Genomic DNA, 15,115 nt, shown 5'->3' on the forward strand with positions numbered 1-15,115 from the left:
GATAAACTACTGTTTCCCAGAGCAGTAAAGTGAAATTGACTTTACTTACATTTGTAACTTTCTAGACCCAGCACACACTATCTTAGAATAGGGTGCTGGATGGCTACCTAGTATCCCCTTTGTCTAGCTTCTCATGTAACATTTTTATGTTACCCTTTCCTCACTGAATGGCGGGTGGCAGTGGTTTACTTTCAACTACCGGAGTGTGCATTTACGGCGGGTTGCAGTAAAGCACCCATGGGTACCATTTTTGTCAAAATGGCCCTGGTCTTCTTTTTTCACCATTTCTTTGTGGAAAGGTCCTTCTTGAGATGTACTCTGTGCACCAAACCCGGTTTGGTCCCTTTGTTTGCTTTGCCTTTGGTGGGATTCACAAGTGTAGCCCGCCCCTGGCTCCAGGGTGTCTGGCGGGGGCAGCAAGTGAGGGAGGTGCCCGAAACTCCCTGTGCTTAGTCTCCTAGGAGACCCAAATGCACTCTGTAGTGATTGGCCGGCTGACTGTCCAGCAAAGACAGTCACCCTGCTGGGTGACTGACAGCTAGGCTGGAATGAATGGGAGAAACGTGAATAAAAGGCAAGGCTTTTGGCTTGCAAGGCAGAGTCGACCACTGGACAAAGGAACCAAAGAAGAACTTGAAGAGGAGGCCTGCTGCAACCTCTGGATCGTTTGTTTGCCCGGTGAAGCCCTGCTGCTGTCCTGAAATGCAAAATTTGTATCGACAAAGAAGCCCCTGCAAGGATGACTTCTCCCCTTAAGTTGGTGGGACCAATCAACTCCAAAGTAAGCCACCTGGACATCTTCTCGGAGCTGGTTGAATTTCCACAGAGTTGCTGCTGGAAACCGAATTTGTGTGCGTTGCTTTTAAGTTGGCCAAGAGCTCCAGGGAGATCCTCCGGACTCCAAGGAAGCAGGACTGACCGAGCCTGAGCCCCCTCAACAGAGTGTGGGACCCCAGAAGCATGGAAAGTCCATCTCGACAGCCAGGAACCGCAGTGTTGCTATTTGCGGTAGTCGCGAGGAGCTGAAACACTGAAGTGCCACTTGCTTGAAGAGTCCCCAGAAGTCCTCCCGCTTGTCCCCACGACTGAGGCCCAGGAACAGTGAGATCTGCAGAGCTGCACAGGAACAGAAGTCATCTGCTGCACTTTTTCTTCAATCCAAAGATACGGTAAAGTCTGAGAGAACTTACCTCTTATTGTAGAGTTACTTGCACCTTCTACTACTTACAAGTCTAAACAGCTTGTGGCCCTACATTGATTCTTCTTTTCTTCAAAGACGTGTAACACATTGTGCAAAGACTTTTCTTACCTACCTACCAGAAGTGCTTCATCTCATATAAACTTCTGCCCATTGACTTTGGCTTAACCTATTACAATGAATGAGTCTGCTTAGGGAATCCAAAAGTATTTGCCTGCTTAAGAATATTTGTGATTTCTTGTGTGTTCTAATACCTTTTCCTTTGACCAATTCCTAAGAATGTTCAAAATACTACATTAAGATATTAATGTCCCTAGTGCCCTAGCTATTGAAGTCACCTCTGGGTGTAGGCTGTGACTGTGGGCCATCCCAAAAGGGTTGTAACTGATTTAGTAACTACAGAGTGTGTTTTGAAGTGTATTTGAGTGTTACTGTTATATTGCTCCCTTCTGAGGAAGGCTTATTCTAACTGACATAAATAAATTAATAACGGTTTACTCAAGAAACCAGTGTTTATTTGAATACTTTTCACTCTGAATCTCTGTGTAACTGCCCTACAGCTCACATTGACCACTATTGGGATAAGCCTTGCTGCTCAACACGCTACCAACCCGTGTAGTACAGACTTATACCAAAGGTTGGGTTGGGTCTTTGGCAGTTAAGAGACCAACGACTGAGGAGATGGCCAAGTTATGAAAAGCTGTGATGTTACTGAGTAGGAATTGCCCTAGTAACTGTACAATTATTTATTCTCTTCTGTTTTCTCTTTCTTCTGTTTTATAGTTCCTGTTCCGATTACTGAAAGTTGGTTCTTGTAGGGAATAAACATCACCCCACAGAAAGTCTAGAGGAGACTTCTTAAGGCATAGGAACATTTCAGGGAACGTACAGTGCTTAGGTTGTTTACAATTTTTATCTGATTCTTAAAAGTTTTTAAATTATCTAATTCAAGTGATCAAATTGTTATTGGTTACTTTCATTTTTGTTTGTATTGGAAACATGCCTTTTTAAGTAGCACAAAAGTATTTATGTTGGTCTTGTTTTGAAAACATTGCTCTTAGAAGTAGTCTAAAAGTGTAATCGTGAAATACTAAGATGATTTTATGTTAAAATAATGCTGTGAAAATGTTATTGTGAAATAGAATTTTATATTTGTAAAGGTGTTTTCACCAAAACCAATTTAAAAAATGTTTTAAAAAAAGGTTGGGTTCCTATTGCCAAGAGGTCAGGGTTGTTGTAGTACACCCAAAGGGTACTACATACAATCTTGCCTAACACACTGGCTGCCAGTCACAGCCACAATCTTGTTCAAGGTCATTGTTCTAATACATACATGTCTCTACGGTCTGGCACTGCCATATTAAGTGAGAAATGTACACAGCAATATTCTACACGAGTTACCAGCTTTAGTGATGCTATGCATCTAACCTATCCTTGAAACAAGTGTTCTAGAGGTAAAGGCTGATCCTTTCCAGTCAAAGCAACGTCGGGCTGGAACAAGTTATCAGTTGACCTGCGCAAGGAAAAGAATCTGTGGGCATTCCATAAATATTTGAAGACGTTATTATTCAGTTGATTCTTATGTGATGGCCTTTTCTGATGTACTGTTTTGTGTTTGTGTGTGCCTAGAGGCCTGTGGGCTTTGGCACAAAATAAATAAAATAAATAAAAATAAAAGTTTCCACAAATCCTGTGTAAAAAGATGGTTCGATACAAAAGTACCCCCATTGCTTTGCATTGTAAATTGCTGAGTGCATTATAAAAATACAAGAATTCAAAACGGTAAACATATAGTTTCCAAGTACTCAGTCTGAATTACTGATCAGCTTCCCCATAATAAATGAGCAAAAAGGCAAGAAAAGGAAGCCAACGGCTTCAATTGCCTTAAAAAAGTCAGGTCAGGATGAAAAACAGAGCAAAAAGATTACATAAGAAACTGGAGGGAAAGTTGAAAATAGAAAATCTGTACATGTACATGCAACCTAATAATGAAGGTGTTTTGAGATGTATTGTGAAGCTACCCTGGACATTATAGGGAGAGTCTGATCACACTGGTTCTTGAGTCAATGCCCATAAGGACATTTCCACCAGCTGCAACAAATTTATGCTGAAAAATAAACGCATAAGTGTAAAAACAGTATGTTACTGATTGCTACCCAAAATAGGCATACCAGGAACACAACAGTATCCTACTGGTCCAGGTGTGCTGCATGGAGGTATCTGAAGATTGAGGACATTATCAGACAACTGCACGCACACAATGGAAAAGAAATCTGAGTGGTGAGCATTGTCCACAGCCGATGGTGCACAATGATCAAGGCTTTGAACATTGTTCAAAGCCCCTCACTTGAGGTATAAAAGTTTCTGGATATTGTGCTTCCCCCTCCAGACCATATCCTCTGCTCCGAGTCCGCTGTATAACATTTGAATGTTCTTGATATTTCTCACAGTTTCTTTCACATGCAGTGCAAGTGGGCATTGTACAATTGCGCCCCTACGTCCCTGCCCCGGCCTTCTCGTTCTATAAAACCACTTCTTACCGCTGAATGGTTTCCTCCTGCTCCTTCACCATGTGTGCAAGTTGCTGAAATATGGAGCCCAGCTCCACGATTGTCGACTCTATGTTCTGCATGGTGTCTGCACGACTCTGGATGTAGGAATCCTGTAGGGAGAACAGAGCGAAAGGTTAGTAGGTACTGTTAAAAGTTCACAAGCATTTCAGAGACCCAAGCACGAAATTGGATTCACCCGGCATACATTTTGCAGAATCTTTGTTGTATGCCACAAATGTCAGCTCTAAAGCACCCATCTTATAACATTTTAAACATCAGAAAAATATCCCCAAGCTCTTCAGTGGGGAGACGGGTGGGTTGATGAACCTGGGGAGTGTATCCTCCCTGCAGAACTATTCTAGGGATAGCGGAAGTGACATCACACGACCATTGACTCCCTGATGACATCACAGGAAGTGATGTCATTTGACCCCACCCCGAAGTGATATCGCGGGAAGCGATGGAACACGACCTTTCACCCGTTGCCAAAACAGGAAGTGACATCACAGCATTGTACACTACGAAAAATATGGTTACGATATCACTATAATGTGATGTACATTTCATGCAAGAATAGATCGCCATATGTAGCGTTATGATCAGTGTGTATTGGCCCATATTACTAAATTACTGTGAATGCAAGCAGACGTCCATGACCAAATGATAATGATGTGTTATTATATAGCACTTACGCTTAAGCGATTTATATAGAAAAAATATACACCCAATATCACCCAACCTGTCTTGGTACTCATTTATCGACCTCAGAAGGATGAAAGGCTGAGTAGAGGTGTTTAAGAACAGACTAAATCAGTGAGTCACCCCCTGAAGTGTGCCTGAAATAAACCTTTAATGAGTCTAGCAATTATTGTACAGAATTCCAGAAAGACACATTATTTGGTATTCCTATTCTTTCTTATTTAGGGTCAGTGCTGAAAGTGTTAGACTTGTGGCACTCCTGTTCTTATTTTTCTTATTTTTCTTTTTTTTTTTAAAGGGCCTCAACATGAGAGCCAGCCACTCCAGGACCTTGCATTACAAAAAACGGAAGCGAAATTTAAAAAAAAAAAAATAACGATTTTTTATTTATTTTATTTGTTTGTTTTTTTTACAGAGGTCGCAAGGGAGACCACAGAGGTCGCAAGGGAGACCACAGAGGTCGCAAGGGAGACCTCTGGCGACCCCCAAATGACGTCCCTGTCTAGGCAATTAACCTTTTCTTCTTTAAAACACAATCGTTTACCTGATTCCAAAACTTTAAAACACACTACATAGCTAGTCACCACATCGGCCAGGGAGGAGGGCACAGATGAGGACAATTGTTTATTTGAAGCATGTTTCAGTGGTGCCTTAGCAACTTCGGATTTGAGTCTCACAGCCAAATAAAATAACAAAACAGCAACACTTTGTACATGTTGGAAAAAGCTAGGTACCGGACGATACACTTTTCCAGTACTTGGTATCTTCAAAGATTCACATGTTTGAAATAAGCTAGTCTTTGGGCAGGGAATATTTGCAACAATATTATTTTACAGTAGTTGGACATTAAAATGTCCTTTATGTAGGCCGTGCGCCTTAAGCTGCATGCTCTTATTTCTTCTCCACCAAAAGGTAGATGGGGTTGAAATCTCCACCCCGGGAACTCATTCTAAAGAAATGAAGTACCCATTCATAAGTGTGTCCTTCAACAAAAATGCCAGACATGTGATTTATTTTCCACTTTACAATACTCATTCTCTGGGAGTGTGCACTGTACAGTGGGTTTATGTTACCCAAGTCATTCCCTAAGAGTGTCCTCTGCTCTGTGGGCTTTACAGAGAGTGATTGTGCATGGTCCAGTACATTCATATGAGAGGGTCTACTGTACTTTAGTGTAGTGCAGTGTAGAGCTGTGGCAAGTGTTTGGCAGTTCCTCAGCCCTGTGTTCAGGGAATAAACCCCACCAAAAACTAGGCAAGAGAGTTTCTGTCAAACCTCCAGACTCTTGGAGGTAAGCGTGGCACAGCAGGCAAAGGCCAAACTCCCAGGCATGGAGCATGAGGTGTAAAATGGTAAAATAAACACTTCTAACATTCCATAAGGTGATTATCATGACTGTTGGGAAAGATTTATCTTTAGGCAACTTTCCCTCCATAGTCTATTGTAGAGGAGGTCCCAAATAAAGCCTGCACTCCAGTCGCCCATTTTGAAGTACCAGGAACGTTCACACCGAGATATGCGACGTATGATGAGCAAATAAACCAGCAGAGAGCCGCAGTAGGGCTCTGCCCAGTACCTATCATAAGAACAATACCTACCGAAGTACCAATAACCAGACAACCATGGACAGTAAGGTACCCATTAAAAAAAACCCTATTAGCAAATGAAACGAAATGAAGATTGCTTAAGTACTGTCCAGGAAGAAACTAAAAAGTCCTTAATGGAAGACGAATGGTGACATCACGAGGGCCTGGACTAATGCACCCATTGAAGATATGACGAATCAAGGATGGCACAAAGATCGTGAAACTGAAAGAAGAGAACGTTGATAAAAGACAAAGGAGCTTAAACTGTGAGCAGGATGAAGATATTCAACCCGCTAACGCCTATACATATGCTTGTAACCGCAAGAAAGCTAAGAAAACAGTGTGGCTTGCTATGCTAAGTTGACGAATAGAACGGCAAGCACCATTATACACAATCTACCTCAAAACGAAGCATGTTATATAAGTGCAAGTCCACTTTAAACAAAAGCAGAATTAACTCAGGTTACTAGAGGTCAAACAGGACAGGATTCGTATTCCAGCTAAAATGAGAAGAGATGACTGAATCGAAACTCGGCAGAGGCAACGTGAGCCAGGAAGAGCCAAGGTCAGACCAATAGACGGAGCGAACAGTAGCTTTGCGGAATTGAATCTTAAGAACAGAATAGCCTATCTCAGGAAGGCCGAGATAAGGAGGCGCAGGCAGGTGGCAAGCCGAATAAGAATTAAATGCACAAATTGAAGGAAACTAGGCAAATTCACGGTGTGAGTAGCACGTGACTATCCGGGCAAGAAGAAGCACGGGTTCACACCTACGCCTGGCTATCGCCCAGACACAGATATCATAACTTTTCCTGACAAGAAGAAACAGTTTTGAGGCCAACCACAGCCAACTAATTGACACATAGCCACTAAAGTAATGATTGATTGAAGTGAGGCCGGGTGAATCTTAGGGCACCCTGCATCTGGCTGACCATTCTGCATGCTGCCAAGTAAAGTGGAGATTTACGCATGGGGTTGAAGCCAACCCAATCACAATGGACCAAATAATCTAAGGTCCTATAGATAGTAGAACCAATGGGACGTCGCACTCATAGTGACGTCTACTAGCATAATGTTAGAAGGAAGGGCTTAGAAGGCCACCTGATAGTGTTTATCCAATCCTCTTATTCTGTTACCATATACAGATTTAGTCCCTATAGAAAAGTTACCTTTTTCTAACCCATAGAATTCCATGTTAACCTTTGAGTGTTACACGTCAACGATGACGAGTTTCGGGTATAAATGTTACTGTTTGTATGAAGTTCGAGGGAGTTGAAGCTAGATGGACTATCGCATCACTGTTGATTTCCATGTTTCCCCGTTTTTTGTACTTCTTACATTATACGGACTCCCCTTTGCCAAACCATTGAGTTGTCCTTATTGATTGGTGTTGGAGTAAGAAAACATGCACCCCCCATCCATCTCAAGGTGCAGCTATCTTGTCTTAAAGTACTTTGGTGCAAACCCCGACTCTATGGGCCAGCCGGGGGTCTCCCCAGTACACTATGGACCCCCCCAACATTTTGTTTATGAACCTGTCCTGACTTTTTACAAGGAAGTGAAACCTCCAGCTAGCCCTTCAGACTATCAGTATTGGGAAACACTGGTTCCCTTTAGTCTTTTTGGCAACTTTTTAACAGTGCACACAGTATCTTACAATGCAGTGCAGCAGGGATACTTTGCATTATACTAGTCTTTTACACTTGGGATTTTTTGTTATTTTTATATGTGCCTAAAGAAAGGCTGGTGGCAGCAGATACATTTTTTTTAAATGTATTTTTGCATTCTTTTTTGTGTGCACATTCCAGTTTACCGTGTATGCAACTAAACGTGGCTAGTGCCCTAAAATGGCTAGTGTGTCAGGAATCTTTGCATGTCCTTTGGCCATATTATTGTTTGGCCTTCTTCCTGCCTTCTCAGGTCAGGAAATCTTTTATGTGGTCATGCATTCGCCCGGGAAAGCTGCTGCTTTCGCTGGCTTCTGCTGGCCTGTTGTGTGTGGACCAAGGATGCGAGTGAGACTGTCTGGTCGCACCCCACATCTGGGGTGCCTGAAAGTTTAGGTGTGGGGCATGATCGGACCACTGCTGGCTGTTTAAATGGTGCAGATCCTTACCATTGGTGCGCTTGGGCTCGCTTCCAGACAGGATTTAAGATAAGACGACTCTGGCAGCCATTTCTTCAGATCACCGTTGGAGTCAAGTATCCTATGTAGAACAGCAGCCGACTGAAGATCCGTGGATGACTCCCGAAGAGGCCTGGCATCCCTTGCTGTATTTGGCCCGGTGAAGCCCTGGTGGACTACCTGATCGGCGAAAGGCCTTTGAGTGGTGCTTCAACCCTTGGACTGATGGGACCAACCCAGTCTTGATGCATTTTCGAGGATCAAGCCGTCCTCTGCTTTCGGTAGGGTCTCTAAACCATCCTGTGGTCTGACCAGCTGTCCTGTGGGCTTCCTCGGTATAATCGTCGCCGTTCAACATTCGTCTCTGCTTCGGTAGTCGTCGGCGCAGGTCACACGTCGCCTTCCTGCCAAGTTTCAGCTTCCTAGCATCAAGGGATCCTGCTCTGGAAGGTCTTCAACCGCAACTGGAATCACGGCTGCTGTCGCCCGTGTGCAGTAGCTGTCGCTGGAACTCGTCTTCCCCTGTCTGGTGAAGTATCCCGGGGAGGTCTGCAATGGTGCCTTTCTCCTTCGCAAAGGGTTGCACTCTGCTCCTGGAAACGACCAGAAGAAACCTTGCACCCACAGCTCATGGGCATCTTCTGCTGGATCCAACAGTGGGAAAACGTACCTCCAGCGACCCCCTGCCTACTCACTATGCAAAATCGGAATTAGGGGGGTTAGTAATTGCAACGCATTCACCTCCACCGGTTCTCTTTAGAATAAACTTTTATTCCATTCCACTGCTTTTTGATTGTCCGATCTAATAGCTGTAACTAAAATGTAGGAAAATGTTACTGACCAGTAACATTGTTCAAATATCTTCAGGATAATTTCCACCACCACAAGAACTCTTCCTACATCTGGTTGTTCCTCTGAGTCCCTGGAGTCCTTGGTCGTGGGGTGGAGAATCCTCTTTTCCAGAGGCAGCAGCGAGGACACATCTCCCGCTGCTTGTTATTTGTCGATTAGGTGGGCCCAAGGCCATCTCCGGTGCTTCCATAATCTTTCCCCCTGCCCGAGGCCCTCTTCAACACTGCGCTAGCTTGCCTCGATTTTCCCTCAGGCCCTACCCGCTCCCTCCCTCTATCCGCCCCATGCCCCCTGATCGGTTGTTCCTCGGGTAAGGTGACCCAGCAAGAGAGCTTCTTAAGTGAACCAGACAGGGCAGCCGGCATAGGCATAGAGCGCCTTCCTTTGGGCACTTCGCTTACCATCCCAGTTCATACTGAAGTCCCAGCCGGACAACATGCTTGCCCCTCTGCAGCTACTTCCAGGTAAGAGCCGTTGTCATTGATTCTTACCACTGCCGTAGCTACCACACTGGTATTGTGCCTCACAGAGTGTTCTTAGTGTAGGTTTGTCACAGTGAATCTGGCCAGTGTTTATATTCAGCCACACAATCCCCCTAGAAAGCGCCAAATGTAGGTCTGCTTCTTTGATATTGCCACTGTTGTGTTTTTGCCACACTCACATTTTATCTTCCCACAGTGTTTCCAGGGGTGGGTTTACTGTTCTGCTATTTACTTGTTTTTTTTCCCCCCATGGTATCCCAGTTGTGGATGGTTTGCTTTGATTCTTACTACTGTGATGTTCTGCCCTCCGACCATGGCTAAAAGCGCCAAAATTAGAGGAGCCAACTGGCGCTCCAGAAGGGCTTCCACTCATGTTAGGACAGTTTTTCTAAAGCCCTACCAGACTTCAGAAAAACCATACATCTGAAGCAGTACATAAGCGTCACACTTAGCATAAAGCTGTACCACCTGAAAATGTGGGTAGCATGGACAGAGCAGCCAGGCTCATCTTAGGAGGGCGAGTGGGCTTTAGCAGTAGACAGTGATTATACCTAATAGAAAAATAATAGAGAATTACATTTTAACGAATAAAAGAATACCGAAACAATACTGAATTTCTTTCAAAACTCATATGTGGGGATGGTGTAAGGGGTTAATCTGGAGCGGTGGGGCTTTAAAAATAGGGAAACAGGGGCATTGGGGGGACCCACCCCCCCAAAAAAGGAGAGAAAAACTGATTTTTATTTCAGTTCGTTAAAATGTAATTCTCTATTTTTGGGTTCGATGAAGTCACATAAATCCGGCTGTAGCTTGGTACAAAGAAATTGTAGCATACAAGTGGTCCAAAGCAACACTATATATTGTTAAAATAAAGGGTTCATTTAAAGTAAAGTAGACCAAGATAATTCTTGGGTAAGAAAGTACAATAATATCATATAAACACAATCACAAAAAACAATTCAATACCTGTGGTATGCAAACCAAGGTATACCCTTATTTAGAGGAGCAAGAGGCAAGTCAAGGTGAGTTAAACCTAAGGTGATACGTTCAGGATAGTAATTTACCATTCTTGGGGAATACGACTAGGTTAGATATAATTTTAGGTTAGATATAATTTTAAAGTACAATTAGTATTTCCAACAAACCATACATCGAGCAAACCATACAAAGCAGACCGTCTGATCTGACCACAACCCCAACCTACACCCGGGAGGAGCACCCAAACAAACTACAAAGCTTTCCAGAAATCTCAGTGGAGACATTCGTCAAACTGGTGAATGAAAGCAATAACTCAGGGTCCCCCGAAGACCCCTGCCCACCAGACATATACAAACCGACTCTTAAACAAGGAACGCCCATGGAATATCTCAGGAATATCCTCAACCACTCCATCGCAACTGGGAAAGTGCCACAAGCCTTCAAAACTGCATACATCAGGCCACTACTCAAAGATACAGCGGGAAACGTAGAGGACCTCTCCAATACAGACCCATCTCCAATATCCTGTATACAGCCAAGCTGCTCGAAATGTACATATACAAAACCACCCAAGAGTTTATAGAAGAGCACGGCCTACTAGACCAGGTACAAGTTGGCTTCAGACCACTGAGCGGAACGGAATCAGCTCTACTCTCAATATGGGACGATCTAAAAATCAACACAGACTCGGACAAAAGCATGCCTTGATACTCCTAGACTTATCGGCAGCATTTGACACAGTCAACAATGACACCCTCATAACGAGATTAGAAGGACTTGGAATAACAGACACCGCCCTACTATGGATCAAATCTTTCCTAACAAACGGAACGGAAACCGTATGGATGAAACCCTTCAAATCCAGCCCGAGAGATTCCACCTGTGGAGTACCACAAGGATCATCCTTCTCCCCGCTACTATTCAACATATACCTGTATCTACTGATCAGAATCATCAAAAGCCACGGTCTCACCTGCTACAACTACGCTGATGGACACACAACCCGGAAAGAAACTCAACGCTAGAAAACTGCCTCCGCAATGTATTCTTCTGGATGAACTCTAATTCCCTCAAAATCAAGCCAGGCAAAACTGAAATAATGATCGTCCCAAAAAATGGAGGAGAAAACCAATTCATCCCTTGGCCAAGGAACTTGGGACAACCTCAGCACCCTTGCCGATTGTAAAAAAAACCTTGGGGTTCTGATGGACAATAATCTCATGCTAGAGCCACAAGTAAACGCTCTCCTCAAGAAATGCTTCTTCCTCCTGCGAGCGGCAAAGAAAATCTTACCGTTTCTATCGTTCAACAAAACAACCACCATCATCATCGCCCTCGTCATGTCCAAAGTAGATTATGCCAATAGCCTATACCTAGGCATGCCTGAACGACTCCTAAAAAAACTACAATGCATTCAAAACGCAGCAGCCAGACTACTTCTGAAACTACCCCGAAGAACACACACTGCACCAGCGCTGAACACACTTAATTGGCTACCAATAAAACAACAAATAAAATTCAAACCAATGTGCATTACGCAAAGAGCAGTACACAACGAAGGCGCCGAGTTCCTAAGAGACAAACTGCGCCTACATCAACCAACAAGAACGCTCAGATCAAGCATGGACATCTGCGTGGAACCGAAGCCCTACAACAAAAGAAAACTTGGAGGATCCTCCTTCTCTCACTAAGCCCCGAAAACCTGGAATGACCTTCCAAAGTACATACGTAACACAAGAAACCACCTATTATTCAGGAAATTACTCAAAACATGGCTCTTCACGTCATAACTAGAAAGACTGGCCATAGGGGCACCGGCATAACTAAAAACATCAATGAACGTAGAGCGACCGTGATACACACTGATCAATCAATGGGAAAAGCTGAGGTAAATATCCCACACCATACTAAAGGACCAAACGGGAGACAGTCGCAATACGACCAAAGATAGTAAATATAGCAAACTAAGACAAAGACTAGAACGAATCATCAAGAGGACCATGACCTTAACTATTACCTTCCCCAACAGCCCTAAGGCCAAAACTGAGAGGGAAAGGAAGCACTGCGCCACGGCCCCAATGCAATGGGTGAGAAACAGAAGGTTTCATCACAACACACTGTCCACCAATACAAAGCAGGAAGCACAATGTCCCACAACACAAAACTACAACTAAACAGTCCCAAGGATGTTCACCCCACGGAAACCAAAGAACGAGTCAGGACAGAAGGATAGGAACGTCTCAATACACAAGCTCACCAAGACGGATCCACTAGGACAACACATCAACACGACCCCGACCCTGAACCATTCAAAGCCTTAAACGACCAGGGTCACACTAAATCACCTGAGAATAGATATCACCCACCCAGTCCCACACCTGAAGATCAGGTTCAGACGCACCCATGAACCCAAACTATACTCAATAGGATACAGTTGGATCAGCGCAACACCACCAAAGCGAGTCATCCCAACCCACAGGTATACAACTAACAGAACCATAAGTACCTGAATCAGGATACAGATCCCACTAACTCAACCCTCAATCTTCTGCATATTTAAAACCCACACAAAACCACACAACCCATCTCTCTCCCAGCAATCCGCACGCATTTTACCACACTCCATCAACAACACAAACTTCACCCACAGCACTCAATGCTTTCGCCCGTTCCGAGACTAGCACCAAAGCCCAGCACTCGGTGTATACCGAGCTGAAGCTGCCAACAGCACACCACTTCTCCCACTCTCCTTCTCCCCTCTTCCCAACTAACCCTACCCACCCTTCCTGTTTACAGATCCGCCAGAGCACCTGGGGACCAATTCTGTTGGTGACGGTGCGCTATACAAGTACCACTAACATAACATTTCAAGGGTAGTAGACACTGTCAGTCATACAGTGACACTCAGTTATACAAATCACACAAAACAAATATCAACCTTGTTACCAGTTTGTTTACACCTTGCAACATTACTTTTTTGAACTCAGTTCAGAGCTAGTAAAACAACTCATACTTTCTGGAGGGGCTATAAAATACTCAATGAGAAGTATGAACACTCAATAACTATTTTAGAAAACACTAAGAAATCTGGGAAAGCAAAACCTAATTACACTTTAAGAAAGATACAATGTATTTTAAAGTAAGTAATTGACCTTGTGGTGTATAACCATACGCTACCTAATAGCTAGTTATGCCCAATGCACTTTTAAGAAGTGTATAATACAGTTTCTAAGATAAGTAAGAACATTATGAAACTATTTTAGAATAGCACTAAAGCAATTCATGGAAGCACAACCAAAAGCTACTGCCAGGTTCCAATTGAGCAGGATGGCTAAAGGAAGGTTTAGAACATGGAGAGGTTTCGAGAGTCTAGGAATTTGCTGTCTTTTTCCTTAACTCTAATGTCAGGCAACAGGAATTGTCCCAACACAAGATGGTGGCTCAGCAGAATAACAATGATTGGACCAGTGCTCTTGTAAGGTAATTTGGAATCTCTATAGAGGTTCTAAACTGCCTTTAATTCAAGAGAAAATCACAAAAGGTCACAGCAACATGAAGCTCCTAAGAAAATTAAATGAAGCAGATGTTTTTGGTGAAGTAAAAACAAGAAACCTGAACTCTATGAACTGGGAGATCCTTATAATGAAGACTCAGACAAAGCACTGTCAAAAATAAGAAACAGAAAAAGCAATGTTATTATTTCCTTAAGAAGTCAAAGGTATTAGAGCTAGAATCTGCTAAGAGAATGTCAGAAAGAAATTGAATGAAATTGTCAATGTAATCCATTTAATTTGACTGAAGTTAAAAGTTTTTAAGTAAAAGTTGAACGTTTTAAAAAACTGTTATGGTTTTGACTATACTGCTGCGAGTTGAAGTAGGTGCGCAACCAATTTCAAGGATATGAAGAGCAGCGTATGTTTGAAATAGAGAGCGCGCGATTGCATTAGTTATTTGAGTCCTTTTGTTTTCGTGCGGGGGCTTTGAGCTTTTCCTTGCTCGCGCTAGAAGAAATGACCAAACGGCATGTGCATTCGTCGCGAATCCGGAAGTAAGTCGCATGAGGCGGCTCGTATTCCCCATCAGCTGCGCAGCTTGATTGTGAGGCGATAGAGACTAGGAGCAGCAGCACCGGTATCACGCCTTGCAGGATGTTAGGCAAGAACTGGAGTAATAACCCTATGGAAGACTACACCACCCTTGTCCTCCAGTTATTAGGTAACCCACCTATTGGTATGGGTCTGTACTACACAAGTTGGTAGTGTGACTGACAGGCCAGACTTATCTCAAGAGGGGTAAATGTGAGCTGTAGCATCGAAATCCACAAAATACAAGTGTCCAAATAACACTTACACTGAAGGCTTTCTAGTGCAACAATAAAAGTACACTTCAAATACTTTCTCAGAATCAAGGTCAAGCAAGGAGATACATTTTAGAGATGCATCATACACACTTCATACACCCTGAGGTGACTTCACCAACTAGGACAGTTATGACATTTATATATTACTTTTGCACTTGCTAGAATTCTGAGGTTGGTAAAAAAGGAAAGGTTAAGGGAAGGAAAAAAGATAACAGGTTCTCAGAGCACGTGAGCACTTTTTAATCTCTCAATGAAGTCTAGGTAAAACATTTCCCGGCAATAT

At 43.4% G+C, this 15,115-nt stretch overlaps 1 protein-coding gene across 2 annotated transcripts in view; it reads right to left on the reverse strand.

Moving 5' to 3' along the window:
- The window catches only part of STX5 (syntaxin 5), a 208,855-nt gene that overhangs the window by 45,035 nt on the left and 148,705 nt on the right, over window positions 1–15,115 (reverse strand). For both annotated transcript variants that reach the window (XM_069645161.1, XM_069645162.1), the window contains one exon: window positions 3,739–3,860. In XM_069645161.1, the coding sequence (XP_069501262.1) occupies window positions 3,739–3,860 (122 nt within the window). The remainder of the gene's footprint in view (window positions 1–3,738; window positions 3,861–15,115) is intronic.

The sequence above is a fragment of the Ambystoma mexicanum genome, chromosome 2p, assembly GCF_040938575.1.
Source record: "Ambystoma mexicanum isolate Mex_15411 chromosome 2p, UKY_AmexF1_1, whole genome shotgun sequence".
Taxonomy (NCBI): domain Eukaryota; kingdom Metazoa; phylum Chordata; class Amphibia; order Caudata; family Ambystomatidae; genus Ambystoma; species Ambystoma mexicanum.